The sequence below is a fragment of the Lolium rigidum genome, chromosome 3 (assembly GCF_022539505.1).
Source record: "Lolium rigidum isolate FL_2022 chromosome 3, APGP_CSIRO_Lrig_0.1, whole genome shotgun sequence".
Lineage (NCBI taxonomy): Eukaryota > Viridiplantae > Streptophyta > Magnoliopsida > Poales > Poaceae > Lolium > Lolium rigidum.
The window spans coordinates 303,458,349-303,476,269 of NC_061510.1; the positions used below are offsets into that span (position 1 = coordinate 303,458,349).

The 17,921-nt window shown below is 43.5% G+C and overlaps 2 protein-coding genes across 2 annotated transcripts; both read right to left on the reverse strand.

Moving 5' to 3' along the window:
• Positions 1-348: 348 nt before the first annotated feature.
• On the reverse strand, positions 349-7,224 carry LOC124696777 (disease resistance protein RGA5-like). The gene is made up of 3 exons (XM_047229452.1): positions 6,355-7,224; positions 3,220-5,241; positions 349-535 (listed from the first exon to the last, which is right to left on the reverse strand). Exons 1-3 carry the CDS (start codon positions 7,191-7,193, stop codon positions 349-351), a joined length of 3,048 nt encoding a protein of 1,015 aa, XP_047085408.1. The 5' UTR covers positions 7,194-7,224.
• A 5,805-nt stretch (positions 7,225-13,029) lies between these two features.
• LOC124699776 (acetolactate synthase small subunit 2, chloroplastic-like) lies at positions 13,030-17,330 on the reverse strand. The gene is made up of 12 exons (XM_047232021.1): positions 17,252-17,330; positions 16,940-17,156; positions 16,700-16,783; positions 16,522-16,590; positions 16,341-16,424; positions 16,108-16,260; positions 15,361-15,447; positions 15,086-15,190; positions 14,860-14,982; positions 14,626-14,781; positions 13,569-13,634; positions 13,030-13,409 (listed from the first exon to the last, which is right to left on the reverse strand). Exons 2-12 carry the CDS (start codon positions 17,105-17,107, stop codon positions 13,326-13,328), a joined length of 1,179 nt encoding a protein of 392 aa, XP_047087977.1. The 5' UTR covers positions 17,108-17,156; positions 17,252-17,330; the 3' UTR covers positions 13,030-13,325.
• Positions 17,331-17,921: the final 591 nt, after the last annotated feature.

Sequence of the window (17,921 nt, forward strand, 5' to 3'; positions counted from 1 at the left end):
TAATAGCCTAGCAGGTCAACATCAGCTACATCACAGTCTAGTCTACTCAATCAAATAATATGGAAGAAACTTTCATAAATGAATAAGATAAAGTATGTTTCTTTGTGTTGATTATAGACTGCTCACGGCAGCTCATCCGTACAAGGAAGGCTCAAAACATCATCAACCAAGGTAACAGGGATATATGAACACCAAAGAGATACAATGTCATCACCAAATTTCTGAAGATATGCATCACCCATAGAGTACATATGTCATCCAGAGCGTGCTACAGTCCTTCATCAGAAGTAACCGCAGTTATCCCAGTAATCAGTATCCCGGTGCAGCATATCACCAGTGGGGGAGTTCCTAGTCAAGTCGCACTCCATCTTCTGCACGCTCCCCTTGGAGACGGAACTCTGCTTGCACACTGTGAGCGCAAGAGTGGTTCCCGAAGTACCTGACATGGAACAGAAGTGGGTCGCTCTCGGTGCGATGTACCTCCTTCCTGGCGTGGCAGGCCTGTATGTTCTTGTGCGTGCATCGGTAGTAACTTCTGCAAGATTTCATTTCAACGGGAACTGCAGTCAGTCTCCCTCGCGTGCCAAAGAAAGAATGTGTGTAAGATGAATTCAGGTACAAGCATCGATGACCTTGGGCTGGCACCGATGACATCCTTCTGTCCGTATTTCCTCCAGCTGAAGCCGTCATCATTGAACCGCCGAAGGAACTGCGAATTGCCACGAGGCTTGATCCTTGCTACACAGCCACATGGGTGCATATCCATTGCATTCCCCAACGTAGATTGTGAAACGCTTCTGCTGGATTCCTCATCAATGTACCCTCCATTGCTTACAGAGAATTCAGTGAGACCTGACAGGTGCTCGATGCCAACAGGTGCCGCTCCGTACTGCTCATTGAATCTTACCTCGAGCCTCTTGAGCTTGGGCATTGCCCCTGCCTCGAAGGTCAGGTTTGATATCCTGATGTAGGAGATTATAAAATGATTGAGAACAGGGAATCCACTACCACATATGGTGACCTCAAGGTGTAAAAGGGAGTGCAGATGTGCAAGAATCCCAAAATCATCCAACACCTCAACCACGAGTTCAAGATCATAGAGGTTATGGAGCTCTCCAATCCACATGGGAACCTTTGATAACATGCACCAAATATGGAGTCTCTGAAGGAGGGGAGAAGCAGACATTGAACTTAATGCATCTATGCATATGTTGGGGAGATAAGGATCCATACGCAGGTATCTGAGGTTGAAAAGCTTTTCAAGGGAATTCCTCAATACATCCATTCGTTGCCCATTTTCCACATCATCCAACTGCATCCCACCAAAAGATGATATTGAAAGATCTCTCAAGTTGGTCAGATCTATGATGCTATCTACTGAGTTGAGGCCCAAACTGAAGTCTCCCAGAGTACGTAAGGATTTCATATTACCAATCCCGCTGGGCAAATGTGTCCGTTGTGGAATCACTAGGTGCAACAACCGACGCAGATTAACATCTGTTGGAATTTCAACCATGCTAGATGTTCTTAATTCAAATGTCTCCAAGAGTCCAATTGCTCCAATCCTTGTATTTTCCTTGGCAGTGCTATTTCACCATATGCAACAATTTTTAGATATTTCAGTTGGAACAAATGGCACATACCAGTAAGGTCGAGTATATTTGGCTCATGGTAGAGGGAGAGTTGACGGACCTTATTAGGCAGCCCTGCCATGGCTTGTAAGTCATCTGTTACAGTGATAAAGTTTTCTTCGCTGCACTTGCGTACAATAAGATCCAGCATCATATCATGTACTCGGCAAGACAACACCTCGTTGTTAGGATCTGTATCAACTGGTTGAATAATGCTCATGTTGGTAAGCTCATTAACAGATGACTTACCCATAAAAACCTAGACCAATACCAATACTCCTTAACAATAGCGTTGCTATAGCAGATTCAAAGCCCTCGCTCGTTAACGCTGTGAACTGTTAAGCTAAATAGGAACTCCTGCTAATAGCTCTGATAAATCACGCTAAAACGCTAAATTTAGCAGACTTCCACTAATAGCTCGTTAAATCTTGCTAAAACGCTAAATTAGGCAAGAAAATAGCGTCATTTCTCCTGTCAGATCAAAAAGTTCCAAGATATGAATTTAATAGCACATGGATCTAGATATGTAATATGCACTTATGCGCTCCTTTTATTACTACAATCATCATGGTTGTTCAAACACTTTTGTATAATTGAATCATTGAATTTCTGTCGAAACACTTTCGTATAATTGAATCATTGAATTTATGTCGATATTCTTTAGATGAGATGGATAAATGATGCATATGTTTTTGAGTTTTCTTGTTTTTAGGAAAAACACTGAATGGCTCTTATGCACTTCTTAGCGTCTGGAAAATGCCACCGCTAATAAGTATAGCCAAACTTTGCTGATGACAGAGATGGTTAGCCAAAATTTAGCATGGTAATAGCCTAGCAGGACCAGTATCAACTTACATCAGAGTCCACTCTAGTCAATCAAATAATATGAAAAGAAATTTGTATACTTCCGATGATCCAAATTAATTGACTCCATTTTGTCTAGATACAGATTTATCTAGTCAACAAACCTATGTAGCTACATCCGTATCTAGTCAATATGAACAAGATAAAGTATGTTTTTGTGTGTTTGTTACAGAATGCTAGGCTAGCTCATCCGTACCTGGAAGCCTCAAATTATTATGAATCAAGGTACTCCTAATGTAAAAGAGATACCGAACACCAAAGATGTACGACGTCACTAAACTAGAGAATCTGCATCAACTGGAGATAACATATGTCCTCCGGAACGTGCTACAGTCATTTGTCAGAAGAAACCGCAGTTATCCCAGTAATCAGCATCCCGGTGCATCATATCGCCTGTTGGGGAGTTCCTGGTTGAGTCGCACTCCATCCTCTGCACGCTCCCCTTGGAGACGAAACTCTGCCCCTGAGCATGCTGTGGACGTGGTTGCGCACTGTGGGCACAAGAGTGTTTCCCCAAGTAGCTGACGTGGAACAGAAGTGGGTCGTTCTCAGTGGCCTGTACATACTTCCTTGCCTTGCAGTCCTTGCGCTGTGCGCATAGGTAGTAATGCCTGCAAGATTTCATTTCAACAGGAGCTCTGGTCAGCCTCCCTCGTGCACAACTGCAGACTACAAGCCAAAAAAAAAAATGTGTGAGATGAATTCAGGTACAAGCGTCACTGACCTTGGATGCCTGGCACCGATGACATTCTTCGTGCCGTACTTCCTCCAGCTGAAGCCATCATCATCGAATCGCCGAAGGTACTGCCAATTGCCACGGCGGTTGATGTTAGCTGCAGGACGACATGGGTGCATGTCCATGGCATTCCTTAACGCAGACTGTGAAACGCTTCTGCTGGATTCCTCAGCATTATATCCTCCGTTGCTTACATAGAATTCAGTGAGGCCTGACAGGTACTCAATGCCAACAGGTGCGGCTCCATACTGCTCATTGAATCTTACCTCGAGCCTCTTGAGCTTGGGCATTGCCCCTGCCTCGAAGGTCAGGTTTGATATCCTGATGTAGGAGATTATAAAATGATTGAGAACAGGGAATCCACTACCACATATGGTGACTTTATCTTTAAGAGTTGCTTCAACATGCAGTTTAAGGTGCAAAAGGGAGTGCAACTGCGCAAGGATCCCAAAATCATCCAACACTTCAACCATGAGTTCAAGGTCATAGAGGTTATGAAGCTCTCCAATCCACTTGGGAACCCTCGATAACATGCACCAAACATGGAGTCTCTGAAGAAGGCAGGGAGAAGCAGACATTGAACTTAATGCATCTCTGCATATGTTGGGGAGATAAGGATCCATGCGCAGATACCTGAGGTTGCAAAGCTTCTCAAGGGAATACCTCAATACATCCATTCGTTGCCCCTTTTCCACATCATCCAATTGCACCCCAGCAAAAGATGATATTTGAAGATCCCTCAAGTTGGTCAGATGTCCTAGGTCTCTGATGGTGTCTACTGAGTTGAGGCCCAAACTGAACTCTCGCAAAGTACGTAGGGATTTCATATTACCAATCCCGCTGGGCAATTGCGTCACTTGTGGAATGACCAGGTGCAACAACTGGCACAGGTTAACAACATCTGTTGGAACTGCAACCATGCTAGATATTCTTAATTCCAATGTCTCCAATTGCTCCAATCCCTGGATTTTCCTTGGCAGCGCTATTTCACCATATGCTACAATTTTTAGATACTTCAGTTGGAACAAATGGCACATACCAGTAAGGTCGAATATCCTTGGCTCATGGTTACCACTTGGAAACTCAAGAGTTAAAACCCGGAGATGCTTGAAATCCAACAGAGGAGGTGCATATGTGGAGGTACCAAATCGTGCAAGCGCTCTTACTTGTGAGAGCTGGGTGGTTCCGAGTACTGTGTCATCTATTACACCATCCAAGTAGAGGGAGAGTCGACGGACCTTATTAGGCAGCCTTGCCATGGCTTGTAAGTCATCTATTACAGTGACAAAATTTGCTTCTCTGCACTTCTGTACAATAAGATCCAGCATCATATCATGTACTCGGCAAGACAACACCTCATTGTTAGGATCTGTATCAACAGGTTGAATAATGCTCATGTTGACAAGCTCATTAAAATAACCATCTGCAACATCCTCCAGATCTCGCCCATGCAACCTACTTATTAAACCTTGGGCTACCCATTGCCTGACCAAATCATTTTTTTCAATTGTGTAATCCTCTGGGTAAATACCAAAATATAGCATGCATGTTCTCAAATGATGAGGAAGACTGATGTAGCTAAGGTTTAGTATCTGCCTCATTCCTTCCAGGGTGTGATTCACTTCAAAGTTGGAGCTCAAAGAACTCAGAACATGTTCCCATTGCCCCTTCATCTTACTTTGTTTACTAGCCAAAATGCTAGATATAGTAATAATTGCGAGTGGCAAGCCACCACATTTTTTCAAAATTTTAGCTGACACTTCATGCAAATACGGAGGACAAGCATCCTCCGAACCAAATACTCTGCTGAAAATTAACTTTCTCGAGTCTTGTTCAGTTAGTGGCTTCATCTTATATACATAGTCGTACTGATTGGAGCAGCACACTCTAGCCACTGTATCAATTCGTGTAGTGGTTATCACTCTGCTACCATTCATGGTCTCTGGAAGAGCGCACCTAATAATATTCCATGCAGTCTCATCCCATATGTCGTCAATTACAATAAAATACCTGCAAAATAAATTTGTATGAAGTATAATAAGTAGCAGGAAAAAGTAAATGTATGTGGTAGTATCTTCACTTTATGCAAGTGAATTACAAAAGGCTCTATGAATTGAAATCTAAAATTCAGTGCATGCATACTCGTCAACATACATGACGCATATGCTCACGTTCTGCGAGTGAATTTGGGCTACTCACCAGAAATATCCAATACCATTGCGCTACTTGCTACAAATATCCACAAATTTGGGCTACTCACCAGAAATATCCACAAGTTGAATATACTTTGGCACGCTGCTAATACTATATCACAAAGGTTTCATAGTCGGACTTAAAGCAGACATGGAGACATAGACAGGACAGCGTACAAGTGTCCACGATAACTGCAACCATGACATGAATCTCTAACATAGGGCCTGGGGCCTAAGTTTCGAAACCACGTGAAACAGCACTTGTTAGCAAGAAACAACATGCACTGAAGCCTAAAGTAATTTAGTTGGAGAACAAAATAGACAATTCACAATGCTATCCTCAGTACTTTAAGTTAGGTTCATAATCTCAGGAGATACTAGTAATGCTGAATAGAGGAACTTTGAGACAAGAATCAAGTATCAGGGTCCTGACTATGGAGTAATTTATACACATGGTTATGGTTTCTCCTGTTACGGCATGGATGCACGCAAAAACACCAAGATCAACCCTAACTTAGGTGCACAGGTGTGTGCATAAAGGTGGACACCGCGATTAAAACCATGGTGGGTAGCGTTGTACAACCACTGACAAACAATCCCCACCACTTCACCAACCCCCTAGTACCTATTGCGTTCCTCATTCTATGACGACAGATGATCTTTCAAGGGTGGAAAAAATTGCATGATTACAGAGCATGTTTCACGGTCATTTCATGGTTCTGTTGCTTTAATAGAACGGCCCACTGAAGAGGATCTAAAGCCTTACAAAAAGGGATGATGTAAGCTTCTCAATCAGAAGCATAATTCTCAAAGAAGAGCATCAACTTATTACGTCAACAGAATACATACAAGCAAAAGGAGCAGCTTCCACAGAAAATAGACCAACACATGTCAAATTGATTCTTGTTAAAGTCAATCACAACTCACATACCTCTTTCCTGTAAGGAAGTTTTGGAGTGTAATGATAACTTCATCCTCGCCCCATGTTTCCATGTTGGTGTGCTCCGGTGCTACAAAGCCAACTTGAGAAAGTATATTTCTGAAAATCTTCCGTATGTTTGGTTTCTGGGACACAGAAAGAATAGCTCGGTGCTGGAACTGCCCCTCTAGCTTGCGATACATAGCTTTTGCAAGGGTAGTCTTGCCAAGACCTCCAAATCCCACGACAGAGAGCACCTTCAGCTGCTGTGCAGTAACACTATCTTCATCCATTATTAGCTGTATTAGTTCATCCCTGGGCCCATCGATACCCACAAGGCCCGTTGCCTCAGCATAGAGCGACAGTAAGCGAAGATCTACTGCCGTGTGGCTTGGCTTGGTGACGATGTCATCGACCTTATACCTCATGCGCCGCTCGCTCACTTCCATGACACTACTCTTCAGGCCTTGGAACTCCTTGGAGATCCTGTGCCGAGTGTTGATCTTCGTTAGGAAGTCCATGCTCTTTTCAATAAACCCCCTGAAGCCACGCGGCTTGCTGTTGGGCTCACGTTCGATGCAGAGCATGAACTCATCGACGCTATCCTCAATGTTATAGGAAAGTTCACGCACCTGCTCCATCCAACACTTTGCTTGTTGGTCAGGCTCCTCCTCTGCGTCTGACATCCTCTCCAGGAAGGCGTACATGCTCTCAAGCTCAGCTTTAAGGAACATGATGTCGCCCCTGACTCCTTTGAGCAGCTTGTACTTGCCAACGAGCAAATTAGAAAGCTTCCCGAGCAGAACCCCCATGGCGCCGCGCGACGCGCTCACCACCACCGCCGCCTCCATTGCCTTCCCTTGGTTGTGCTAGGCTTGGCTCAACTGGCACATAAATTCAAACACTTAGGGAGCATAACGCCGGAATGGACTTACAAATACCGATTCCGATCGACCGATCTAGATCAGGGTTCGAGTTGGCTTCCGGATCAGAAGAAGCTCATGAACCGGGTTCGTCGGTATCAACCGGCCAATATTCCATATTGAAATCGCAGGCAAGCAGAGCGAAATAGAAATTCACGTCTTCTAAGTTCTAACCTGGTGCCCAGAGCTGATGTATCCCGCCCTTGACGCACCACGGTGACCAAGGCGGAGACGTGCCGTCCGTACAGGGAGCAGTAGCTGCTCCGACGTGGTCTGCCTGCGCTGGTGGACGGCGTCTCCTACAGCGTGATCTGCCGGGCAAAAGCTGGTACAGCTCGGCCTGTAGCTCAGCCAGCAGCGGCCCGCGGGAGCAGGTGGTGATGGCGGTCGTGGCGGCCACCGCGGTGCGGGTGCACGGACGGAGGACAGCCTCCACTCCTCCTGCGCTTTGCAGTTCCGGCGTCTACTGGACTACGGGAGAAACGCCGGACCAGGATTTGGGGATTTTCTGGAGAAGACGACGCGCTAAGAATATATTTTTAAACTTATATGACGCGCTTAAATTTGCGTCAAAATGCAAAAAAAAAACAAGGACTCCCATCTTGCACTAACTTTGACCATCAATTTGACAAATAAAATTATACCATTAAAAACTTTTATTCCAACGCAAAGCAAATATATGAGCTCTATAGCAGACAAACCATGTTTTATTAATCAATGTGTTGGTCAAAGTTAAACCTCATAATTCGTGTGAGCAAATAAGCCATGTTTTATGAGTCAAAGTGATGGTCAGAATAAAAACCTTGCAATACGCGTGCGTCATGTAATCGTGGACAAGGAGCCATGAAGAAATAACATTTTGATTGACGTCAATTAAATCCAAACAGAGACAGTACCACTTAACCTAACGTTGGTAGAACGTCCATATCAAAAAAGAAAAAGAAAAACGTTGGTAGAACGGTCTTGTTTAGGGTGTGCTTGGTCGTCTTCATAAGGGCAACCACACCCATCGAATGCACACGTTCTGTTTCCAGCGAGCCAGCCCGCGGGGAGCGAGCAGGAAACGTAGTCCGATGAGTGCCTCAAAGGACATGGCGGGTGGTCGCTGATGGAAAACCAAAGCTCACCTCTAGCTAGTCGCTCACCCGTCTGCAACTTTTCTTTAGAGCATCTTCAACAGGCGCTATAAAAGCCCCGCGCGGCAAAAAAAAGTCCGGTTTGTCCCGCGCGGGCGCTGCCGCGCTGCTGCGGAGGCGGGAAAATGGCGGGTGCGCTAAAGTTTTTGCCGTCCGCGCGCTTTCGTGCTATCCCGCGCGGGAAACTTGCCACGTGCGCTGTCGTGCGCGCTGTAAACTCGCCACGCGCGAAAGCGGCCAACTGCCATCCCTCCCACGCGTCCGTCTCTCTCCCTCTCGCGCCGCTCCGCCTCCGACCGTTCCGCCTCCGCGCGACTCCGCCGTCGTCCCCTCCGCCTCGCGCGAAGATGCCTCCGCGCCGCCGCCCCGCCTCCGGCTACCACGGCGTTCGGGCGCGGCCGAGCGGCCGATTCGACGCGGAAATCCGTTCTGGCGAGGAGCGGATCCGCCTCGGCACGTTCGACACGACGCACGAGGCGGCGCGGGCGTACGACGCCGTCGCCTGGCGGCTGGGCCGCTCCCGCCGCGCAATGAACTTCCACGACGTGTTCACGCGGGAGCAGGCGGAGATGCTCGCGCCGCCGCCGCCGGTGATCATGCGGGAGCAGCAGCCGCCGGCGGCCGGGAGCCGGGAGCAGCGCCTCCTCATCGCCGAGCGCGACGAGGCTCTGCGCCTTGAATGGGCGCGCTGCTTCCCCGAGGACGTCGCCGCCACGGAGGCCTTCTACGCGAAGAAGGAGCAGAAGGAGGAGGAGAAGGCGGCGGCGAAGGCAAAGAAAAAAAAGCTAGCCGCGACAAGCGCCGCGCCGAGTCCGCGGCGAGGAAGGCGGCGAGGGCCGAGAAGGCGGCGAGGAAGGAGGAGCAAAAGAAGAACGGCGCAGGGCCGTCGACCATCGTCCTCTCCTCCTCCTCCTCCTCCTCCTCCTCCTTCGAGTGGATGACGATGTCGGTGTCGGAGACGACTCCGAGCAGCTCCGACTTCGACTGGGAGTCGGACGAGTAGTTATTTGTATTTTCGTTCTATATGTCGCATTGTATCGTTGAACTTTTAAAATATATTCGTATTTTCGATCAAATTTTCATAGTTTGTTTGATTTAAATTTTCAAAAAAACGGTCGGATTAGCAGTTTGTGCCCCACGCGCGCTGCAAAATAGAGCCTCTGCCGGAGGTGCGTTTTTCGCACAGCAACGCGCGCTGCAAAATAGAGCCTCTGCCCGGGGCAAATTCGCTATCACGGGCGCCAGCGGTATACAGCGCGCCGAATCGCCGGTTTACAGCGCCAGATTTTACAGCGCCTGTTGGAGATGCTAGGCCGCGACGGAGGCGGTGATGACCCTCCTCGCCGACACCGCCTTGTCTCACCGTCATCTCTAGTTGCGGCTCACTTCCTCCTATCAAGCATCAGGCTCGCCTCTTTTCTCTCCGGCACCATCACACCTCTTTCTCGTTATCGGTTGCGGCTCACCTCCCTCCATTCTTTTTTTTTTACGAAACTCCATCAATATATTAATAATCATCAATAGAACTCCCCTAAGTAGGAAGGGGATCCGTCGTCATCACCTCTTCGGTAAGCACCCATAACACCCCTTGCAATGTTAGGTTAGTTAGGTCCATTTCACCTAGAGTTCTAAAATGTACTCTAGTTACATTCAATATGATATATGCAACCAAACACCTTATTATTGCATTTTTTGTGCAAAACATGGTAAGATCCAGACGCTCACACATAGTACATACACTCACTCATATAAACTCACAAACGCACATCATATCCTATGAGCACCTCTCTGAGAAACTAAGTCAAAAAAACTGATCCAACGGTTTTTGAGATTGATGCCAAGCCTAATTCCTCACATACAGACGACCAAACGTAGGGTCACAACTGCTCCCTCACACAATACGAGCACCAAAACACAAACCCAATTTTGTCTTTTGGTCTGTCATCATGTCTCACGCAAGCATAATCATGCATGTAACCAATCATGCCCACGATTAAGTTTTCGCGGACACAAATTTGAGTTCTATTCCACCAAAAACAAGAAATGTATCTCCCAACCGTGTGTTTGTATTAAAAAAAACTGAAAATACTAATGAAATAAAAATTCCAAATTAACTGAAGCTCTATCTTATTTTGAAGTTAAACTTCTTTAGGTTCGACCATGTTTTATATATGAATATCAATAACACCAAATTAGTTTCATAGATTCATCATGTCAAACTCCATCCGTTAATAAAACAATGTCAGAGTTTGTCTAAATTCAGATGTATCTAGACACTCTTTAGTGTATAGACACATCTAAATTTAGATAAATTTGTGACATTCTTTTATGAGCAGAGGTCGTATATTTTTTATACTTCCTTCATTGTATAAAAATTACTTCCTTCATTGTATAAAAATTATCTTAACTTTATCTAAATTTAGATGTATTTGTCGCAATTTTTTCAATAACCATGATCAAAACTTACAAGAGTTTGAAGATGCATCCAAACTAAAACAAACGTTGAGACGTCTTTTGTCAGATGGAGGAAGTACACTTTTTCCCTAGACGTGATCATTTTTTTAAAATTAGGACAAAGCTTCAGTTAATCTGGAACGGATGGAATAATTAGTTCGATCGTTTTTTACCATTGGATGATACTATATTTTTATCGACGTAAGAGGAACATTGTATTTCGATCGTTTTGGATACCCTTGAGCCAATTCGTTGGTTTTTCTTTCGTTTCAAATGCCCCAAGTCCAATTCAGTTGAGACGCGGATATCACCTTTTTTTAATGGCCGACGCTAGGCGTCGGTGGGCTGATGATTTGACCAAAATCGGTCGTTCTGCGGACCGTCAGATGCACATCCAATGCACAGAACCAGATGCAACGCATGTTTGCATTTTAACCCCCCGGTTCTTTCAAAATTAACCCGCAGTGCAAAGACTCTCCACCTAATCCGAAAGGGTATATCACTTTGGCTTTGTCTTTCTCGATATTAACAACAAATATGCCACTGTGCTGACTAGGCCTGAGGGTATTACAACAAAAAATCATCCCGTATACAAAACAAATATACAATTACAACAAAAATTTCCAAAATTTATAAACAAATAATACTGCCCTAAAGTGGATGAACCAACATTTTTTTGCGGTCAATTGATTTACAACAAAAGTCGCCAACATTTATACCAAAAACCGCAGACTAGTAAAATAAAAATCCATATGTTTGCAGACCGTTCAAACTGGTCAAGCAACAACTAATTTTCTATATATTGAATTACAATAAAAATCACCATCTATTTTTACAAAATTCACAAACAATTACAACAAAAAAATCACTTGGATTTGGCAACAAAAAATTCAACAAATTCGTTTTGGTTGTTTACAACAATAGCCAACAACAATTCCAACAACAAATTTGGATGTTTACAACAATAGTTAACAACATAAACCCAACATGTAATTTGTTATAAAAATATGTAAATATCGTCGAAAAATCTGAGGAAACTCACAGCTTGTAGCAAACCTTTGTGACATCTGAATTCTACTTTTCCAACATAACGTATAAGAGCTTGTTACATTTTTAAATAACTAATGCATCATCGAATAATTAAACCAGTGGAATCACAACCTTGTGGCAAACACCCGGTTAAAATATTACAACATCGGGCGTGTACTCTCACTACAAAACTCATGTACTCTCACTACAAAAATCATACGCTTTTGCTACAACATTAACAAACTTATGCAATATTGGAAAAATCAAGGAGGAAACTTAGTTGTACCATCGTCCATCGGCCCTATACCTGCTGGAGGCCCATCGGCGATCGATTACCCGTGCATGTTCCCACTACTCCATAGTCTTCCCTATGCTCGTCGTAGTCGGTCGGAGGAATCGCACAACGTCGCAAATGTTGACTCAGAGGGGTAAAATAGCTTACGGATGATGACGGGGCGAACCAACAAACACCGCGGCAAGCGACCAAAAAATAAGAAAAAGTAACAACCAAAGGAGAGCAAAGCTAGTTACATGCTAGGAAAAAAAGCAAAAGCTAGCTGCGTCAGCACGACCGATCGATAGCGCCGGATCGGTCGGCTGATAGCAAGCGTTTTCCTTTTTTAATTCCATCACCTTTTAGCATCACGTTATGTACTATCCACATCATATGTGCATGCAAAACATAATAATCCACATCATTTGTACATGCAAGACAATGATCGTTTATATTCTCACAAATGAATCGACGCTGTCAAACAATGCATCAGTTCTGAATTTCTAGCATGGCAGATGCAACTAGCAATCTAGCGTGAGTTGTCGCAGCAGCAGCAGCAACAACAACAACAAAAAGAAAAAAAAACTAGCATGACTCCTTCCGCCAAGAAATGACATGTTATCTGTGATTTGTTCGCACGGAAGAATCGAAGTGGCATTTGAGTGCTAATGCGACATTGGGCACATAAATAACTAGTTTGAAGGAGTGGTCTTAAATTTGATCTATAACCTTGCAGAAGACTAATGATCGCTGCTAGTTGCAGTATTCGTAAGTAGGAAGCCTAAACGCATTATACACTCTTAAAACTACTTGGAGTAAAAAAAAAATGAATTTAGAGTGCTCACGCCAAATTTAACTATGATTCAGAAAGTTAAAATCTTCTTGGAAGCATAATTTTAGATATAATTCTGTTTGCTACTTCAAAGAAGGAAGCCCAAAACATGGTATTCACATGGGATTAAAAATCTCAATTCCATTTCTCTGTAGTATCTATAAAAAAAACTTTAGAAGATGGTGCAAATCTAGTTAACCTAAATGTGACCGGTGCCTTTTTGCTGTATGCTCCCAAGCAAACGAAAAACCATTGCACATTCGGAGTTTAGGAGATCCGGTATCAGAAGAATGGCAATCTGCAAACTGATTGGCGTGAAGTCTTCAACTGCCATGTTATAGAGGAAGAGAATACCCACGGAGGTACTTGGAATCGACTCCTGACTCACGGCTCAGCGCAACCCTGCCGGTTCGTGCAATCTGCAGAATGCATATGGCCAAAGATGGTAAAGGATCCACTGTAACTAATAATTTGAAATATTGTAGTTGCTAAACTACGATTTACATTGGAATAAGTACTCTGCAATCACGAATTATCGACACTATGGTGCATTTGCAAAGTGAACCTTCAGTACAAACCTCACAGATGCCGTACGGCTCAAGCATCCTTTGTAGTGCGACCATTTTATGAAGGTCTCCAGTGAGCTGCATGCCAATAAGGTTGCTACTTATTAAAAAACATTGATGCCACTAAATACATTGTCCTCAAGGGACTCTTTGACTTGCAAGATTCAAAAAAATGCAGGAAAAGGTGAAGTAGGAATTTCATGGCTTCCTGAAGAGTAGGGTTAAATACAACAAGAATCTCGACCAAAGGGTGTTTGATTACGCCACAGGAAAAACAAAGATATCATTCCACAAGGTTTGAATTAGTGGAAATGTCTCTATGAAATATACTGCAATTGAATCCTCAAGAAAAAATTATATGGATTATAAATGCATACCAAACAGCCACATATGAAAATTTAAAGGATTAAAATCATCCAAATTTCCTTTTAAAAGAGGCTATAAATTAGTTCTTGATAAGTACTCAAAAATTAGATAAGTAATCATGTACATATGATTCGGTGGTGTAACCTACTCCCTCCGGTCGGATTTAATCGACGCGGAGGGAGGTATGTGCATGCATGTTTCTGGCTGGTGGCCGCGTCAATTTTTTAAGTCCAGAGGTAGTATAATACAGGACATTGAAAAAATCTAGAAACTCCCGCATTTTTCAAATGGATAAATACCCTATATATTCAAAATAGCAGCATTTCAGTTTGATCTATACTGAAATTTCATCAGCTGGCTGACAGCAACACTGATAATAATGCTCAAAGAGATAAAGTAAAGACTGCATTTGATGAATGTTCATGTTTCTACTTTAAACAACTTGGATAAGTACCATACTTCAAAATAGCATGATTTCACTTGATCTATGCTGAAATTTATGAGCTAATTGACAACAACACAGATATTGTACCAAGTTAAGGCTATATTTGCTAAATGTTCAGGTTTCTACTGTCTACAATCAAGATGCCTAAATGAAAGGTAAAACAAGCTTAAATCAAACTCATTGATTTATCCTACCAGCAAAAGCATATATATGTCCTAAATCCAGCAGTTGCGTCCAAAAGGACAAAGTAATTATTACCTGAAGAGTTATTGTGTGGTCTGATACGTCAACCGTTTTGGCCCCGAAAACATCCTCAGCAATATCCAGGATAGCCCTGCGAGCTGAAGTGTTCCCAGCGACCTTTATGATCATTAACTCTCTAGCAGTAAACGGTAAATGTGTAAGATCTTGGACCTGAAAAACCAAGGCGATTGTGAGCTAACCTTACATGTGGAACAACAATCATGCAAACCACAACATTAATAAGTTGACCTCATAAACGTCGATGAGCTTGTAAAGTTGATGTATTAGCTTGGCGATAGACTCATCACTCCCAGGAACGACAGTAGTGATGCGAGAAGTGCCTATTTTTTCAGCTGGACCAACAGCAAGACTCTATCAAAGTAATGGATACAACCTGTTAGCAATGAACTACAACACTGTAACCTGGAGTGATCTAATTGAGGGAACATAAGATATCTACAGGTGGAAAACAAACCTGAATATTGTAGCCCCGCCGGGAAAAGATACCAGTTACAACATTGAGAACTCCAGGGAAATCATTAACAAGGATCGACAAAGTATGTGAACAAAACCCTGTAGGCTGAAGAAAGCAAAGTATTCCAGTTATTTTCGAAATAGGTATTTAAAAGTTGCAATTGTAATTTAGTGCAAACAAATGTAATAGGTTTATGCTCCATTAGACACTGGGACTCTTGCCATTAACTTTCAGCAACATAGAAGCTCTAGTGATAGAAGAATCCAAGAACTTACATCACTGTCAGTCATCACACCCCAATGAGCATCAAGAATTTGATTTATCGAGAAGCTTTCATAAGATTCCACTGGATAAACATCACCCTAGTAATAAAACATAAGAATATATAAATCAGCCATCGAACTGCAAACCACAACTATATGTGAATTATAGAAAAAAGTGTTTGCAATAAACTTGTTCACACAAAACGAACTAGTCATGGTCATGTTTACATTGTTTGTGAGATCTAGTTAGGTTATAAGACAGCCAACTTCTTGCTGCTTTCAAAAAAAAAACTAGTGATTGCCAGCATAATGCTGATATTACGAATCATAAAAACAATTTAAATGATGCATCAACTCCTGCTTGTCTACAAAACATATGCATACATGGCAAATCAAGCTAATTGCATCAATACGCTTTGCATATATATAAGGTGCACTTGCAAGGATCAATATTGGTACATTACCTAAGTGTATATTACTTTCCCTTCTAAACTCAGATCGGAAAAAGAATTAGGACATACCTTAATAAAATAAACAATAATAAATCCTCATTAAGACCAAATCAGTAAATAATAGAATTTATAATATTGAATGAAAGAGAGATAATTCTATTACATGTGTTGATTTCTGTGAATGCATGATAAAAACTCAAATAACACAATAAACCAGGTCAAAATAAAGAAACAATGTTGTTGCAATCCTGAAGAAAAAATGGATACATGAAAAACTATATGAATGATGAGAATTACCATGTCCTACCTGCAAAGATTCTTCAGACTCGCCATTGGTTGTGTTTGATGCAGTGCTTAGGGTAGATTCTGAAGGCCTTTTCACTTCAAGATCAGGATAGGATTCTACAGAGAACCTCCAAAAGGGAGCCGCTTGTCCCATTTTCTCACGCCGCAAAGCTATCTATATATTAATAAGGCCCATAAAATCTAGTCAAGAACAAAAGCAGAATAAGGTCCTAATATTTACACAAGAAGTATAACCTTGCCAGTTCTGGCAACTTCTTTGATCCCAAACTTGCTCATGTTCCTCTGTACAGCGACCATTTTTCCAGGATCTCCAGTTACCTTTGGCATGACTCAAAAACAGAGAGCATAATTTGAAATTAAAGCATACAAGTGACAATGGAAATGATCTGCAAGATACAACACACCATGAATTTACCTCAATAGTCAGTGTACGGTCTGAAAGATCAACCACTTTTGCTCTGAAAATGTCAACCAACCCCATCACCTGCATGTAAAAGTGAAGAAATGAGCAAAGAGTACCAACATTCTACCCTCACCCCCACTCCAACTGAAGCATATAATCGAGCATCCTATGCACATAGTACAAACTTTACCTCAAGACGCTGCTCTGGCTCTACGTTCAGCTTTATCAGCATGAGCTCTCTCTCAACTTGTGGCTCCTTTGACAAATCCTCAACCTGTTTCATCCATATACAAAGCTACGAATATCAGAGGATCTGACGACTGAAATAAGCACGAAAACTGAAATGAACGATTCAACTGATGGCGCACTACTACGTATCAGTTAGCAATGATCTTGTAATTCAAGTGGCATATTGGAAGAACCTACTGACCTGTATGACATTAACAAGTTTGTAGAGCTGCTCCACAACCTGTTGGAGTACTTTCTCTGTTCCGGACACCACTATCGTGAACAGCGCCTTGTCCTTGTTCAGCCCGACGGCCAACGACTCGATGTTGTATCCTCTCCTGGCGAAGACGCCGGCAATTCGGTTGATCATCCCGCTCTCATCCCCAACGAACACTGATACCGTGTGGCGCTTTACAGTCCTATATACCCCATTGGAAATAAAATGTTACTGTACCTCGACTTGAAGATCAGAAGGGCATAAGAAAACTAGTGTTCAGCGGGGTGTGAAACTTACGAGCCCCTGGGGCGGGGAGGGACCGGCGTGACGCCGCCGGTGGCCGGAGAAGCGGACGCGGCGGCGACCGCCACGTGGCGTGCCCTCGGCCTGGCGGAGAGGGCCACTGACGGAGGGGGCGGCTGGCGGTGGCTGTGTGCGCGGGATCCGGTACTGAGAGCGGCGAGGTGGGAAGTTGCGGCGGCGGCGGCGGCGGCGGCCATCGGCGGCGGGAGGGTTTTTGGGGATGGTTTGGATCCCGAGGAGAAGAAACGACGTGAAGAGACGTGCCGGCACGTGTCAGCGTGCGTAGGGTTGGCTTGGCTGAATCTATTGTGCAGGGCCGACGGAATGGACTGGTGGTCCTTGCTGGCTGTTCTCTTCGCACACTTCACAAGTTCACATACGAGGCTATCTGTTCTCTCCGCGGGATGACATGTGGGCCCATGCTCCGAATAGAGCCAGCAATTTTCTTATAAGAGAATTCAACAAAAATTTAGAATGAGCAGACCCAAAGCAAAGAGGCTCAAAATAAAAGACACTTATCTAAAAAAAGGGACATGGAAGTTTTTTTTAAAAAAAAAATCTAAATTTGTTTTCTTATTATCATGTTCTCTGCGGGATGACATGTGGGGCCATGGTCCCAAGAGAGCCAATAATTTCATTTTATTATCAGAAAATTAAACAAAAA